Raw genomic sequence first — 16,163 nt, forward strand, 5'->3', positions numbered from 1 at the left:
GTTTGCTTCTCCCTCTGACCCTCCCCCCTCTCATGCTCTCTCTGTCTCATTCTTTCTCTCTCAAATAAATAAATAAAATCTTAAAAAAAAAAAGGTGTCCCCTTTAATATTTCTTGCAGAGCTGGTTTTGTGTTCACGAACTCATTTAGTCTTTGCTTGTCTTGGAAACTCTTTATCTTTCCTTCTATTCTGATTGACAGTCTTGCTGGATATAGTATTTTTGGCTGCATATTTTTCCCATTCAGTACGTTGAATATATCATGCCACTCTCTTCTGGCCTACCAAATTTCTGTGGTCAGGTAGGCTGTTAACCTTATGTGGCTACCCTTATAGTTAAGGACTTTTAGTCCCTGGCTGCTTTCAGAATTCTCTCTTTATCTTTGTACTTTGCAAGTTTCACTATATGTCTTGGTGTTGACTTTTTTTGTTGTTGTTGATTTTGAGGGAGTTCTCTGTGCCTCTTGGACTTGAATGCCTGTTGCCTTCCCCAGATTAGGGAAGTTCTCAGCTATAATTTGTTCAAATAAACCTTCTGCCCCTTTTTCCTGCTCTTCTTCTGGGACTCTTATGATATGGATATTATTGCATTTTGTGGAATTGCTGAATTCCCTAAGTCTATATTCTTGATCTAATAATTGTCTTTCCCTCTTCTTTTCAGCTTCATTATTTTCCATAATTTTATCTTCTGTATCACCTATTTGATCCTCTGCCTCTTCCATGATCATTGTGATTACATCCAGTCGGTTTTGCATCTCAGTTATAGATGTTTTTATTTCGGCCCGACAAATTTTTAGGTCTTTTATCTCTGCAGCCAGTGTTTCTCTGGTGGCTTCTATGCTTCTTTCAAGCCCAGCTAGTATTTTTATGACTGTTGTTCTAAATTATTGTTAAGATATATTGCTTCCGGACTTCCAGCTCTATTACAAAGCTGTCATCATCAAGACAGTATGGTACTGGCACAAAAACAGACACATAGATCAATGGAACAGAATAGAGAGCCCAGAAATGGACCCTCAACTCTGTGGTCAACTTATCTTTGACAAAGCAGGAAAGAATGTCCAATGGAACAAAGACAGTCTCTTCAACAAATGGTGTTGGGAAAATTGGATAGCCACATGCAGAAGAATGAAACTGGACCATTTCCTTACACCACACACAAAAATAGACTCCAAATGGTTGAAAGACCTCAATGTGAGACAGGAGTCCATCAAAATCCTAAAGGAGAACACAGGTAGCAACCTCTTTGACCTCAGCCGAAGCAACTTCTTCCTAGAAACATTGCCAAAGGCAAGGGAAGCAAGGGCAAAAATGAACTATTGGGACTTCATCAAGATAAAAAGCTTTTGCAAAGCAAAGGAAACAGTCAACAAAACCAAAAGACAACCAACAGAATGGGAGAAGATATTTGCAAATGACATATCAGATAAAGGGCTAGTATCCAAAATCTATAAAGAACTCATCAAACTCAACACCCAGAGAACAAAGAATCCAATCAAGAAATGGGCAGAAGACATGAACAGACATTTTTCCAAAGAAGACATCCAAACGGCCAACAGACACATGAAAAAGTGCTCAATATCGCTCAGCATCAGGGAAATCCAAATCAAAACCTCAATGAGATACCACTTCACACCAGTCAGAATGGCTAAAATGAACAGTCAGGAAACAACAGATGTTGGCGGGGATGCGGAGAAAGGGGAACCCTCCTACACTGTTGGTGGGAATGCAAGCTGGTGCAGCCACTCTGGAAAACAGTATGGGGGTTCCTCAAAAAGTTGAAAATAGAGCTGCCCTATGACCCAGCAATTGCACTACTGGGTATTTACCCCAAAGATACAAAAGTAGGGATCCGAAGGGGTACGTGCATCCCGATGTTTATAGCAGCAATGTCCACAATAGCCAAACTGTGGAAAGAGCCAAGATGTCCATCGACAGATGAATGGATAAAGAAGAGGTGGTATATATATACAATGGAATATTATGCAGCCATCAAAAGGAATGAGATCTTGCCATTTGCAACGACATGGATGGAACTGGACGGTATTATGTTGAGCGAAATAAGTCAAACAGAGAAAGACATGTATCATATGATCTCACTGATATGAGGAGTTCTTAATCACAGGAAACAAACTGAGGGTTGCTGGAGTGGGGGGTGGGGTGGGAGGGATGGGGTGACTGGGTGATAGACACTGGGGAGGGTATGTGCTCTGGTAAGCGCTGTGAATTGTGCAAGACTGTTGACTCTCAGATCTGTACCTCTGAAACAAATAATGCAATATATGTTAAGAAAAAAAAAAGAAGAAGAAGAAGGTAGCAGGAGGGGAAGAATGAAGTGGGGGAAATCGGAGGGGTAGACGAACCATGAGAGACGATGGACTCTGAAAAACAAACTGAGGGTTCTAGAGGGGAGGGGGGGTGGGAGGATGGGTTAGCCTGGTGGTGGGTATTGAGGAGGGCACATTCTGCATGGAGCACTGGGTGTTATGCACAAACAATGAATCATGGAACACTACATCTAAAACTAATGATGTAATGTATGGGGATTAACATAAGAATAAAAAAAACAATGAAAAAAAAAGATATATTGCTTATATCTGTTTTGGGTAAATCCCTGGCTGTGCTTTATTCTTGATCTTTCTTTTGGGGAGAATTCCTCCATCTTGTCATTATGTCTAAGTTTCTGTCTTTCACATGTTATGAAGGCTTGTTATGTTTCCTACTCCTGAGAGTAATACTATATTAAGAGGGGGTCATACACGAACCATGAGAGACTATGGACTCTGAGAAGGAAATTGAGGGTTCTAGAGGGGAGGGGGGTGGGGGGATGGGTTAGCCTGGTGATGAGTATTAAAGAGGGCACGTACTGAATGGGAAAAAAAAAAAGAAGGGGTCATACACTGTCCAGGGCCTGGCATTTCAGGAAGTGTTTCTGGTGTATGCTGTGTGCACTCTGCTATTGTGTTTTGGCTGCTCTTTTCCACAGGTCAGTCCTCTGCAGAGGTCCTCCTTCCTTGCAGTGGGGAGTGTTTGGACTTTTAACTAGGTGTGCTTTGATTTGTTTGTTAAGATATAAAAGGGCAAAAAAGTCCTGATCCAAGGAAAGAGAAAAGGAAAAGGAACAACAAACAGACAAACAAAAAAGTATAAGCCTGAGTCCAAAGATAAAGAAAGAAGGAAAAAAGAAAAGAAAAAAGCCTGATCCAAAAAATGAGAAAAGGAAACAAATAAGCAAACCAACAAATGAACAAAAAACTATGAGCCTGATTCCAAAGAAAAAAAGAAAAAAGGAAAAGAAAAAATAAAAAACCAGTTCCACCAGAACTGAAGCTGAGACTTAAGCACTCTGTGATCGGTAGACCTGGTACATGAGGGGGGCCTGTGTTGGTCTTCTGAGGGAGGGGCCCGCTGCTCTGTCTCACAGTCAGAACTGCCCTTGCAAAGATGCCCTTGCCAGGCGCAGGGGGCCAGGATTTGGTGTAAGGGACTCCAGCCTCCACTGGAGGTGCTGTGTTTCTCTCTCAAGTCTGACAGGGTGTGCGTGTGGGGGTGGAAGATGGTGTCACCCCGCCCTCTCATCTCCAGGGAGGGGTACTCACAGCCTCCCTGTTTAGGCAGCCCTCACAGAAAAGAGAACAATCTCCTTTCCTCTGCCGCAGGCTTTCATCAGATCCATGCCCTCAATCTGTCTGTGGCTGGCTGTGGGCACGCCTGGCACCACAGTTCTTCTATGTTTTATCTTTGGCCCATGGCTGGGTTTCAAAACTCCGTATTTTAAAGGGCACGGCAAGGTGTGGACCTGTTCCCTCCCCTGGAGAAGAGCCTCACAGCATTGCACCTGGCACTGTTCAGTACCAGAAAAGCAGTTGCCTAGGCTGCACAGGTGGCTGGAGTCTATGGTGATGCACAGGGAAAAGCTATGACCAGATTATCAGCCCTCTGCCTGCACCTCTGTCCCCTGCTGTTGAACTGCTGCTCTGTGGTGCCTGGTGGGCCTTTTGTCCTTGGAGAGGCAAAAACTCTCTTCCAGGGGCCCCTGGGTGGCTCAGTCAATTGGCTTCTGCCTTTGGCTCGGGTTGTGATTTGGGGGTCCTGGGATCGAGCCCCATGTCAGGCTCCCTGCTCGGCGGGGAGCCTGCTTTTCCCTCTCCTCTCTGCTCCTGCTCTTTGTTGCTGTTTCTCTCTCTCTCTCAAATGAATAAAAAAAAAAATCTTAAAAAAAAAAAAACCCCTCTTCCAAATGTACTCTGGGAAGGGGAGCTTTCTTTCCCAGTGTCACGCAGGGGATTCCCACACCACGACGTCTTGCACAGACCCTCCCGCTACTCTTTCCCTCCCTCCCCAACTTTGTTCCAAGAAAAGTGCTCCCTCTTCTCTGTGGCACCGCAGCTTTTTTCTCCCCCAATTCATGGCTCTGAAACTCACATCTGCCATGTTCTCTCCCTCCAATTGTGCAGATTGTTTTCTTAATCCTCAGATTGATTTCCTATGATGTTTTGATGTTGAGCTAGCTGTGTTCCAGGGAGGAGGAAGCCCAGGGTCCCCCTACTACTCCACCATCTTAAGTCCTCCTAGAAATTTAAGTATTTTCTCTCATTTAGTTAATAGAGTGTGAGGTCTCTGATGGCAAAGATTATGTATCTTAATATCTTTCTTCTCTCAAGGCAATTGGCATTCATTGTTTACCTCTGGTAAATACCTACTTATAAATTCAGAATTATGTGGAATGACGTGGTTATTGACTCTAGTATTGCACAAGTTAAAAAATCACAAATGTTCTTAGCCTTGTATCTGTGACTGAAAAACTAAGACAATAATTAATATGTGTGAAATGTGCCAATGTTAGCATGCTACAGTGGGTTTACTTGCAATATGTCTCTGCAATGAGTTTCTTCTTTCTTGTAGGACATTTTTAAAGCTGGAGATACCAATGAGGATTCAAGATTGGACTTTGGAGAATTTTTGCAGTACCTTAAAGACCACGAGAAAAAAATGAGGCTGGCATTTAATAGTCTGGACAAAAATAATGATGGTGTGTGTTTGTGTTTTATTACAATTAGCTTAACACGAATAATAATTGTCAGTATTAAAGGACATTGTTTTATCAGCCTTTAACTTCCTCGTACCATCAGAGATTCAGTTATTTCTATTGCATGTCTAGTAGTAATTTTTTCTTTTGGAGAATATTATATAAACTATATTTATTAGTGTTAAAGTTTTTGTGTGGTTACTATATTTTTAAATATTTAATTTATTTATTTGAGAGAGAGAGCACAAACAAGGAAGGGGCAGAGGGAGAGGGAGAAGCAGAATCCCCGCTGAGCAGGGAGCCTGATGCAGGGCTCCATCCCAGGACCTCGGGATCACGACCCGAGCTGAAGGCAGACACTTAACTGACTGAGTCACCCAGGCGCCCCTGGTTACTATTTTTTAAATAAAATAATTTGTCCTCTGAATTTAAAGCTTCTTGGCTTAGGGAGTAGGTCTCTCCACTCTTTTTTTTTTTAAATTTTTTTTTGAAGATTTTATTTATTTGACAGAAAGAGACACAGTGAGAGAGGGAACACAAGCAGGGGGAGTGGGAGAGGGAGAAGCAGGCTTCCCACCGAGCAGGGAGCCTGATGCAGGGCTTGATCCCAGGACTCTGGGATCATGACCTGAGTTGAAGGCAGACGCTTAACGACTGAGCCACCCAGGCGCCCCAAGGCCTCTCCACTCTTTTGCAATGTATGAGCTGAAAGTATCATGGTAATTTAAAAAAATGCCATTGTTTACTTGCTGATTTTGAAAATATTTTGGTTGCAGGAAAGTTAGATAACACAAAGATCTTAAAAGAAAGTAAAAGTTACTTGTAACCCTGCTGTCTGGAGATCAGGTTTAACATTTTAATATATTTTTATAGTTTCTTCTAGACTTTTTATTTCTTTCTTGGTTTCTCTTTCTCTCTCTTTTTTTAAGCATACACTTTTTTTTTTTAAGATTTTTTAAAATTTATTTATTTGACAGAGAGATAGCACAAGTAGGCAGAGCGGCAGGCAGAGGGAAAGGGAGAAGCAGGCTCTCTGCTGAGCAGGGAGCCCAATGCGGGGCTCGATCCCAGGACCCTGGGATCATGACCTGAGCCGAAGGCAGCCACTTAACCGACTGAGCCACCCAGGCGCCCCAGCATACATACACTTTTTAAAAAAAGATTTTATTTATTAGAGAGAGAGAGAGCACAAGCAGGGGGAGCGGCAGGCAGAGGGAGAGGGAGAAGCGGGCGCCCTGCCGAGCAAGGAGCCCCATGTGGGGCTTGATCCCAGGACTCTGGGATCATGACCTGAGCCTAAGGCAGATGCTTAACCGACTGAGCCACCCAGGCATCCCTCTTTCTCTCTTTAAATGAAATTGTAGTCACACTACATATAGTTTGATGTCCTACTTTTTTCTTTTAATGTTATAATGTAAGCATTTTCATTTCATTTAATATTCTTCACATAGTTTTTAATGACTCTGAAATATTCCATTTATGAGTAGACTTATCTAATCATTCCTGTATTTTAAGACATTTGGGATGTTTCCAAATTTGTACTCTTATACATAGTGTTGTGATAAATATCCATACTGATTTACAGAGGAAAGGTGCACTTTGTCACAAACCCTTAAATCATAAAGACTGTAGGTAAAAGTAGAATACCATTTCCGCATCCATATGTGGCTAATCAACCATGGGTAATTAGAACCTAATTACACCCTATTTAAGGAACACATGGATTTTTAAGTTTTCAGAAATTTAATTTTTGTTAATTGAAAAATTCTAAGTGTACCAGAGAAGCTATTTAAAGGATTGTACTGATTGATTCTTGGGTAAAACAAAATGTATCCTGAATGTCACAGGCTTTAGTGACCTGTGATACCCAAATTGCAGTGCTTCAAGCTTCCATTCACTTTTTCAGAGAGAAGTTTAGGACTTTCTGGGTCCTGCTATTGAAATAGTGCCCAGGGTGCCTGGGTGGCTCGGTTGGTTAAGCGACTGCCTTCAGCTCGGGTCATGATCCCAGGGTCCTGCGATCGAGTCCCCCATCGGGCTCCCTGCTCGGCAGGGAGCCTGCTTCTCCCTCTGACCCTCTCCCCTCTCATGTGCTCTCTCTGTGCCTCATTCTTTCTCTCTCAAATAAATAAATAAAATCTTTAAAAAAAAAAAAAAAGAAAGAAATAGTGCCCAGAAGCTTTAGAGGTACTACTTACTAATGTCTTTCAATTAGAACTGGTCCTCAGTTGCTGCTGATCTTTTCCCAATAGTTCTGCTCTTGTGCTATTCTGGAATTTCACCTGTTACTGGTGGTTACCATCGTGATCAACATTTGTAAGCTGAAAATCCACTGTGTCAGATAATCAATGAAATCAGATAATTAGTAAAAACATAATGCTATTATTGTCTCTGGTAAAGCTGCAAATCAGTGCTTGTAGCTCTTGGTAATAAAGAGAATACTTTTTCTGAGGCAAGGTGGAAATCCGAAAGTAATACAGTGATTAGCAATATAGATCTTTTCATTTCTGCCTTGACTAGTCAAGCTGGAATATCACAGTTCAGTCCTCAAAGTCCTGTGGAGGTACCATTCTGGTAGAGCTACTGTCCAAATTCCCATGGGCTTCATTTGTTCTGAGCTGTGACAGTTGATATGAAGCTCTACTCTTGGCACCAGGGCTCCTGCCCACCTGGACTGCAGAGCTTAGGCTCTAGCAGAGGTCCGAGGTCTGATCAGGCTGCCTGCTTTCTGTGTCATCACTGTTGTTGCTTCAGTGACCACTTTTGTGTAGAGCTCAGCCAATTTACTTTCACCAGCATGCTTTTTGTGGGTGGAAAAGGGAATACATCCTCTGGTATGGGTTGAATTGTGTGTACCCTAGAAGAGATACATTGAGCCTCCCATACCTCAGACTGTGACCTTATTTGGAAATAGGTCTTTACAGAAGTAATCATGTTAAAATGACACCATTAGGGTAATGCCCAATATCTAATATGACTGGTGTCATATAAAGGGGAAACTTGGACACAGAGGCAGATATGCACAGAGGAACATGATGTGAAGTGGCTATTTGGTGTGATGGGATCAGGAATGGGGTGATGCATCAACAAGCCAAGGAACAACTGCGGCTACCAGAAGCTCAGAGAGAAGCACAGAACAGATCCTTCCCTGGCATCTTCAGAGGGAGCATGGCCCTGCTGACACCTTGATTTCAGACTTCTGGTCTCCAGAACTATGAGACCATAAATTCCTTTTGTTCTAAGCTACCAGATTATGGTACTTAGTTATGCAGCCATAGGAAACTCCTCCCCACTGTTATGCTTAATCAAGTGTCTGATAATACCAGAATATTCGGGGCCTCAACGTATAAGCTTTCTCAATTCATATGAACGTGCAGTCACTTTCTTCCAGAGTGTCCAAATGCTTCCAGATTGGCTGGGCTAGGGTAGTTTCTTGTATCAGGTGTGTGTCTTTGACCCTGGAGCCAACATTTCCTTCTGAATTCTATTACTGGATCTGGCTCACTGGATCTGGCTCACTTCCTCTGCTTTTCCTTCCTGACATCATTGTTCCTGTTGGGACTCTCCCAGCTCATCACACATTATATTTATTAAAAATTAATAGTATGCAGAATTCAATTTTAACCACCTGCTTTCTGTCCCCCAGGAGGTTTTCCAGGCCTTATGCCAATCACTGGAGACAAGAGGATGCACGTGGGCTGGTGTACTATCAAACTCACTGGCAGGACGTGCGCAAGCCCTGATGTAATCTGATCTATTTAACTTCTCTCACTAAGTAGTATCTGAGCTCCTGCTCCTGTTCAGCCAAAGTGTCCATGGAATGCGGTTATAATGATGTGAATGAAGTAATTATTGAATTCTTTTTTAGATGGAGTTTTTTGGGGATTGAAGAAACAGTAGGAAAAGAACTAACATTTATTGGATTTTATTTTCTATATCTTATTTTTGTCTCATACAAGTCATTATAGCAGCTGCATTTTACAGATGAGAACACTGAGGCTAAGGAAGGTTAAACATTTTGATTTCCATTGGCTCTCCCAGTGAGCCACATCTCCCAGGATGTATGCCTTTGTGTTAGCCTTGTGAACCACACAGGCCTGGGCTTGGCCATTTTGACTTACTTCAGTCGTTAGGGTATTAGCAAGGCTTAATAAGTACTGACATATTGGAGCTTGTCCTCGTGGAATACTCTTTCTTAACATCCTGAGCCACCAGAAAAGAGAGCTAGTTACCCAACGGGAGAGATTGCTCATTTAGTTCTCAATTGTTCTACATTTCCATCTGAGGTAACAGACATGAGTGAAGCCATCTTGGATTTCCGACGGTAGTTGAACAAACCTTCAAATGAATGAATTCACAAGAGTGGCTCAGGCAAGACCAGCACAAGAACCAGTGAGTTGAGTCAAGTTCAGATTGCATACCCATAATCAAATACATCTTTTTTAAAACACTAAATTTTGGGATAGTTTGTTACTTAGCAATAAATTGCTGGTACAGGGATGGAATATTTTGCATTTCTCCCTGGTTTGCAATGCTGGAATGGTTGTGGTCCTCCTCTCTATCCATCTAACAGCTATTATTCTGTTGAATTCATTTCAAGTCTATATTCTCAGTGAAAGCTAGCTGCATATAATTAAAGACAATTTTGAATCTCCTTTTCAGTTCATAGGCCTTGATAATATTCTGGATCTCATTACCTAATTTTTTTCTACATCTAAGCTTGGATTTTTAGCTTCTTTCAGGTAAAAATTACTCGATGTATTTTAGTTCAATGAAGCAAACAGTTTTTGAGCACTATATGTGAACTATTGCACTTGGAACTGTGTTAACAAAGGTCTTCAGAAGTAAACAATTTTGGGTGAATTAAGAATAAACATACACAAGACGGACTATGATAGTTACTGTAGAAGCGATATAGGGAGAGCTTAATTGTGCCCAGGGACAGTTTAGATTTGTGCTGGATCAATACATAAACAGAATTGAAAAGAAAGGGTTTCTTGAGGACACTTGGGTGGCTCAGTCAGTTGAGCATCCTACTCTTGGTTTCGGCCCAGGTCATGATCTTAGGGTTGTGGGATCAAACCGTGTGTTGGGTTCTGTGCTCAGTGGGGAGTCTGCTTGAGTTTCTCTCTCTCTGCCCCTCCCCCAGCTCACAGGGCCATTCTCTCTCTCTCTCTCTCAAATAAATAAATAAATAAATAAATCTTAAAAAAAAAGAGCAAAGGGGTTTCTTGAGCAGAGAGATCGTAGTTTGAACAAAGGCAGAATTAGGAAATTGTCAGTCAAGGTCAGAACTGGTTTATATAGCATTTCAGGTTTAGCTCTAACTTAGTATTTTGGGGGGAAGATTTCATTGACATATAACATATATAGCAATGTGCATAAATTCTAAGTAAAAGCTCCATGAATTTTCCTGAGGCAAATATACAACATGGAAATAGCATCCAGATTAAGAAGCAGAATATTACTAGCATCTCAGGAGTGTCCCTTTTTGTCCCATCCAAATCACCACCACCCTCCAAAGTAGCTACTAACCTGCTTTCTAGTACCGTATGTAAGTTCTCAATCAATTTTATTAAACAAGTAAGTGTACCTCACTCATACTGTACCTTTTGCTGAAATGCTTTTTTTGTTTCTTTGGTGGTCTCTTGTTTATCCTTTATAGTACTTCATTTGTGACTTTTGTTTTTAATTCTTATTTATCCCTGCATTGCTTTTTATTCATAACTCTTCTATAACACATAGTTAGCACAGTGCAATATATTTTTAAAATAAGTAGTTCATCCATACAAGCTAGTAAGCTCTTCAGGGGTTGTTTTATTAATCTCTGGCTTCTTTCACATTTAACAGAGTGATTTTAATAGTATACTTTCAAAAAATTTTTTAAGTTATTGAATTAATGAGTATAGTGTTTGAGAATTGTAATGGGATGTAAAGCAGAGGATTCAGTTTCCCCAATTGAAGAAAAGTTTGATTTTTGGGCTAAGGAATAGACCAATGAATTCTACCCTGTGGAACTTGGAACACTAGGGGCCTTGGAGTGATCACAAAGAATCTGAAATTCTGTGTGTGAATACTGGGCTTTGTCTATAGGGTAAATCAATATGTCTCATACATATGTATACTATTTATAAATGTATGCAGATGCAGCTATAGTTCATAAAATATGAAATAAAGATGTGACTGAATTTATAGTAGTTTTTTGATGTTATAGATTGTACAGCTAGGTGACATTAAGTTGATTTTTTTAACATGAAAATGTCCTCATATTTTAAAAGATGAGTAGCCTCAATTCTTTGTTTTACATGGTGGTGCGGGTGGGGGGGCATCAAAGATTTTTTGGACTTGGAGAGCAGCATGATGAGTTAAATGTTTTAGAGTTTGAGGAGCATATGGAATACTTAATTTCTCCTTCACAACATTCAGCAATTTGAGATTGAAATGCATAGTAGGCTTGTATTAAATATATCAGTTGACTCGAGTTATTTAACATGGGATATGGTTGTGTTAAAAAGAGTTTGTGTTCTATTATATTTTAAGTATGTTATTTCTTTAAAAACTTACCTTATAAAATGTTGAGTGGCCTTATTTTCATGCCCCTGAATCAGATCTTCAGAGTTAGCTTTTTAATTTTTTCCAAGTAGGTACAATAACCTAGATAGATCTGTTGTAGATCTAAAATCTCTTATCGGAAACCCTTAGGGTAAAATGTGTTTAGAAATTTAGAATTTGGGTTTTAGAAAAGCAACAGAGTGCGTGTATGATATATTATGTAATACTCCAGGTGGGGCTTGGGGCATCACCATGCAATTATAAGCGTGAATATTTCTTCAGTGAAACAAATGAATAATCACACAAAATCAGATAAATAATTGGCTACCAAATGAGTTTTGGTGCCAAATTTACAAAAAGTCTTTTAGTTTTCAGCGCTTTTAGCCTTTGTGTTGTGAATATAGGATTATAGGTCTAAAAAACATGGACTTTTTAAAGACTATTGCATTCTAAGTATATTTTGCCTTGTTATCTTTTCAGATAATTTAATTTGACATTTTTTCACTTTTTAAAGGAATAATAGAAACTTCAGAAATAATTGCTGCTTTGAAATCACTGGGTATAAATATTTCTGAAGCTCAGTCAAAAAAAATTCTACAAAGGTCAGTCCTTATCCTTATTTTTGATAGTTTTTATTTTTATTTAATATTCCATGATAGAAATTAATTGCTATAGGTGTAGCCCCTTCCTCCCTGCCTGCCTCCCTCCTTTCCTGCCTGCCTGCCTTTCTTTTTAGGTTTGATAATATTAGCTTTTATTGACAGTGTTATAAGAAAGATCCCTAAGAAATTTATTGAATTGTGAGAATGCTATTGACTAAATCATAAAGTGTTCACACGTTACAAAGTCCCTAGAGTAAAATTCTGCCTGCTTTAGTTTAAAGAATAGGTGTAATTCTCTTAAGCAATTGATTTAAAAAAACTTAATTTTTAATTTTTTTGACATACAAAAACTGTACATAACTAATATATGCAACTTGTTGAGTTTGGAGGTAAGTATACACCTAGGAAACCATTACCACAATCTATGCCATAAACATATCCATCCCTTCCAAAAGTTTCCTCCCACCGTCTTATTTATAACTCTTTTTTTGTGATAAGAATACTTTTTTATAGTTAAAACTTAAATTTATTTCTTTTTTATTGAGGTATAATTGACATATAACATTAGTTTCAGGTGTACAATGTAATGTTCTGATATTTGTATATATTGTGAAATGATCATCACAATAAGTCTAGTTAACATCTGTTACCATATGTAATTAAATTTTTTTTTCTTGTGATGAGAACTTTTAAGATTTATTCTCATCAGCTTTCAAAAATATGCAGCACAGTATTATTAACTATAGTTACCATGCTGTACATTACATTCCCATGACTTACTTTATAACTGAAGTTTGTACCTTTCAACCTCTCTTACCCATTTCACTCATCCCCTAAACCTCCACCTCTGGCAACCACCCACCAATCTGTTCTATCTATGAGCTCTTTGTTTTTTTAAAGATTTCACTTACAGGTGCGATCATACGGTATTTGTCTTTCTCTGTCCGACTTATTTCACTTAGCAAAATGCCCTCAAGGTCCATCTATGTTCTCTCAAATGTCTAGATTTCCTTTTGTTATGGCTGAATAATATTCCACTGCGCACACACACACATTGTGTGTGTGTGTGTGTGTCTGTATGCACACACACATACCACATTTTCTTTATCCATTCATCCATTGGTAGACCCTTAGGTTGTCTCCATGTAAGAACAATTAACATAAGATCTACTGTCTTAGCAACTTTTAAAATACTCAACAGAGTATTCTTAGTACTTATTCTTAGAGTATTTGTTATAAATGTTATAAGCACTATTTTTGTTTTAAATTTCAGCATTGATAGTGATGGAACAATGACAGTAGACTGGGATGAATGGAAGTACTACTTTTTACTTCATCCTGCAACAAATATTGATGAAATTGCTAGTTTCTGGAAGCATTCTACTGTAAGATTGCTTTGTATTTTAATCTATTTTTATTTTGTCACAATGTCATAGCTGTTATTATGATTACATAACCTCTATAATACTTCCAGCCTCAGTGGCTAAAATAACAATATTCTCTCCTTATAATGTTCTAATTGAGCAACGGGTATTAGTATTAAATGTACAAACATAGCTACTACAATTTCTTTGTTTACTAAAACCTAGAACTTAAAGTATATACTCATCTACTGAAAGGGCCTACTTTGTGTTGAGAATAAATTACTCTAATATAGTTAACTGTCCTAGGAAAGTGGAAAAATAATATACTTTTCTTTTTTCACAGAGTATATCAGAGATGATATACTCACTTAGCTTTCTGTCATGGGAAATGTAAAGTCAAAGATTAAGATTCAAAATTTCAGAATCAGAAAGGATCAAATATATAATCTACCTGTTCTTTTTATGTAAGGACTTGACTCAGAGTTGTGAGGTTTTTTAATCAAAAACTTGTTTTTTCTTTTTTAGATCTCGATGCAGGGGGTTAAGTTAATCATTTATTCATGGCATACTATTTGCATCCTCTTCTTCATAGACAATATAGGGGAGGACAAAGCATAGGCTTCAGAGTCAGATGTCTAGGGTTGAATTTCACTTCTGCCACCCACTAGCTTTATAATCCCTCTGTGCCTCAGTTTTCTCAGTTATATACTGGGGATAATAATGGTAAGAGTTTTGAGAATTAAATTAATACATTAGTTAGTGAATTTAGAAAAGGGCTGGGCAGGTAATATATGTCTTCAATAAATGTTACTTATTATGATAGGCACTTATATTAATATGTGTAGTCTGTGTCTTGGATATGTATATATTCTTAGGAATCATGTAGTGTTTCGTGTGTGTGTGTGTGTATTTAATTTACATAGGTAGTATTCTGCTAAAGTCCACAACTGATTTCTTGCTTTGTTCACTCGGTGTTATGATTTTAAGATTTGTCCTTGTTGTTATGCATTCATCTAGTTTATTGCTTCTAACCACTACATGGTATACATTTAACACATCTTCTTTATCCATTTCCCTAGTAATAGACATCTAGATCTTCTCCAACTTCATCCAAAAAACAAAAAAACCAAAACCAAACAAACAAAAAAACTTTCCTCTTTTGCACTTTAGAGAATTTCACCTGGATTTCTGAGTCAAAACGAATATGCATTTGCAATTTTACAGAGGTTATCCAGTCTTAATTCTATGAAAGATAGCCATGTTATTTCCCAAATGACTTTTTATACCAGCTTACATTGCCACCAGCAATGCATGAATATTGCTTGGTATTATCCAATTTTCTAATATTTTCCACTCTGTTGGGTATAGAGTGGTATCTTGTCTTAATGGGCATTTCTAACTTGTCTTCATAGAAATACTAGAGATTCACATGTTCTTGTCTACAAATTGTCTATTTTTATCTTTGTCTATTTTTTCAAGATTTTTTGAGGCAGAATTGACATACAACATTGTGTAAGTTAAGGTGTACAACATGATATCTGATACACGTATGTATTGTGAAACGATTGTCACATTTCCCTCCATAACCCTCACATAATTACCATTTCTTTTTTGTGGTGAGAACATTTAAGATTTACTCTCTTAGCAACTTTCAGGTATATAATACATTATTAACTGTAATCACCATGCTGTTGTACATTTGGTCCCCAGAACTTATTCACCTCATAACCAGAGGTTTTTGTCCTAGACCAACATCTTCCCATTTCCCTCATTTCCCAGCTCTTGGCAACCACCATTCTACTCTGTTTCTATGAATTTGCCTTTTTTTAGATTCCATATTTAAGTGATACTGTACAGTGTTTTTCTTTCTCTGTTTGACTTATTTCATTTAGCATAATGTCCTTGAGGTCCATCCATATTGTTGCAAATAGCAGGATTTTCTTCTTTCTAATGGCTGAATAATAAACCATTGTGTATATATACTGCATCTTCTTTATTTATTCATCTACAGGTGGACACTTAGATTGTTTCCATTACTTGGTTTTTGTGAATAATGCTGCAACGAACCTGGAGGTACAGATATCTTTTTGAGATCCCGATTTCTTTTTTTTAAATGCTTTATTCGAGGGAGGGAGAATGAGAGAGAGAGAGAGAGAGTGAGAGAGAGCGCACACTTAGGTGAGCACTGGGAGGGACAGAGGGAGAGGGAAACAAGCAGATTCCATGCTGAGCAGGGAGCCAGACTTTGGGCTCAATCCCAGGACCTTGAGATCATGACTTGAGCAGAAATCAAGAGTCAGATGCTTAACCAACTGAGCCACCCAGGCGCCCCTGAGATCCTGATTTCATTTCCTTTGGCTTTATACCAAGAAGTGGAATTTCTGGATATGAGAGTTCTTTTTTAATATTTTGAGGAACCTCATACTGATTTCCATAGTGGTTATACCAATTAAATTCCCACCAACAATGCAGAAGGGTTCCTTCCCTTCTCTCTCCATCCTTACTAACACTTGTTATCTCTTGTTTTGTAGGTAGTTGCTATTCTAACAAGAGGTAATATCATTGTGATTTTGATTTGCATTTCCCTGTTGATTAGTGATGTGGACCATCTTTTCATAT

The 16,163-nt window shown here is 38.8% G+C and overlaps 1 protein-coding gene across 1 annotated transcript in view; it reads left to right on the plus strand.

Moving 5' to 3' along the window:
• The window catches only part of LOC123859314 (mitochondrial adenyl nucleotide antiporter SLC25A24-like), a 30,777-nt gene extending 15,250 nt beyond the window's left edge, over positions 1 to 15,527 (plus strand). Inside the window, exons 2-4 of the mRNA XM_045897076.3 lie at positions 4,903 to 5,029; positions 12,093 to 12,180; positions 13,454 to 15,527. Of these exons, the coding sequence (XP_045753032.1) occupies positions 4,903 to 5,029; positions 12,093 to 12,180; positions 13,454 to 13,616 (378 nt within the window). The 3' untranslated portion in view covers positions 13,617 to 15,527. The remainder of the gene's footprint in view (positions 1 to 4,902; positions 5,030 to 12,092; positions 12,181 to 13,453) is intronic.
• The last annotated feature ends 636 nt before the right edge of the window (positions 15,528 to 16,163 follow it).

This window comes from Mirounga angustirostris, unplaced genomic scaffold (genome assembly GCF_029215605.1).
Source record: "Mirounga angustirostris isolate CCGP_5_RB_7025 unplaced genomic scaffold, mMirAng1.0.hap1 SCAF_4, whole genome shotgun sequence".
In the NCBI taxonomy this organism is placed as follows: domain Eukaryota; kingdom Metazoa; phylum Chordata; class Mammalia; order Carnivora; family Phocidae; genus Mirounga; species Mirounga angustirostris.